The 461-nt window shown below is 33.0% G+C and overlaps 1 protein-coding gene across 1 annotated transcript in view; it reads left to right on the top strand.

Moving 5' to 3' along the window:
* Window positions 1-461, top strand: part of TASP1 (taspase, threonine aspartase, 1) — a 370,289-nt gene that overhangs the window by 20,278 nt on the left and 349,550 nt on the right. The window contains exon 3 of the mRNA XM_012640422.1: window positions 376-444. Coding sequence (XP_012495876.1) covers window positions 376-444 — 69 coding nt within the window. The remainder of the gene's footprint in view (window positions 1-375; window positions 445-461) is intronic.

Genomic DNA, 461 nt, shown 5'->3' with positions numbered 1-461 from the left:
GGGCCTTCAATTATCTATTTAAGATATGAATTGTTAGGATATTTGAATCAAACTGTATTCATATAATTTCTGTGACTATTTCGAATTGCCCTGTGATGAATAAAGCTTAGTCAATTTCTTGCACTTTGTATTTAATGGCTAGATTTTATCCATTGTCTTAATTTGAATAATACTAAGTGAGCTATATACAAAGTAGCCTGAGTTATAAACATTTGTTTTAAATCTAAGTACTTGGTGTCTTGAATTATGGAATGGAACTGGTGATCAATTTTTATTAACCTAAATGTCTCCTATACTTCTTTAAAGCTTTGGAAAATGGGTATGTTTGAGAAGTTGTGGTTTTACAATGAATAATCTCTCCCTTTGGTTTCATAGGCAATTGAAAAGCTACAGGCTGGTTCTCTTGCGACAGATGCAGTGACTGCAGCACTGGTGGAACTTGAGGTATTTCTTTTCTCTGT

Source organism: Propithecus coquereli, unplaced genomic scaffold (genome assembly GCF_000956105.1).
Source record: "Propithecus coquereli isolate 6110/MARCELLA unplaced genomic scaffold, Pcoq_1.0 Scaffold153, whole genome shotgun sequence".
NCBI classification, from domain to species: Eukaryota; Metazoa; Chordata; class Mammalia; order Primates; family Indriidae; genus Propithecus; species Propithecus coquereli.
This window is presented reverse-complemented; position numbering and strand designations above follow the sequence as displayed.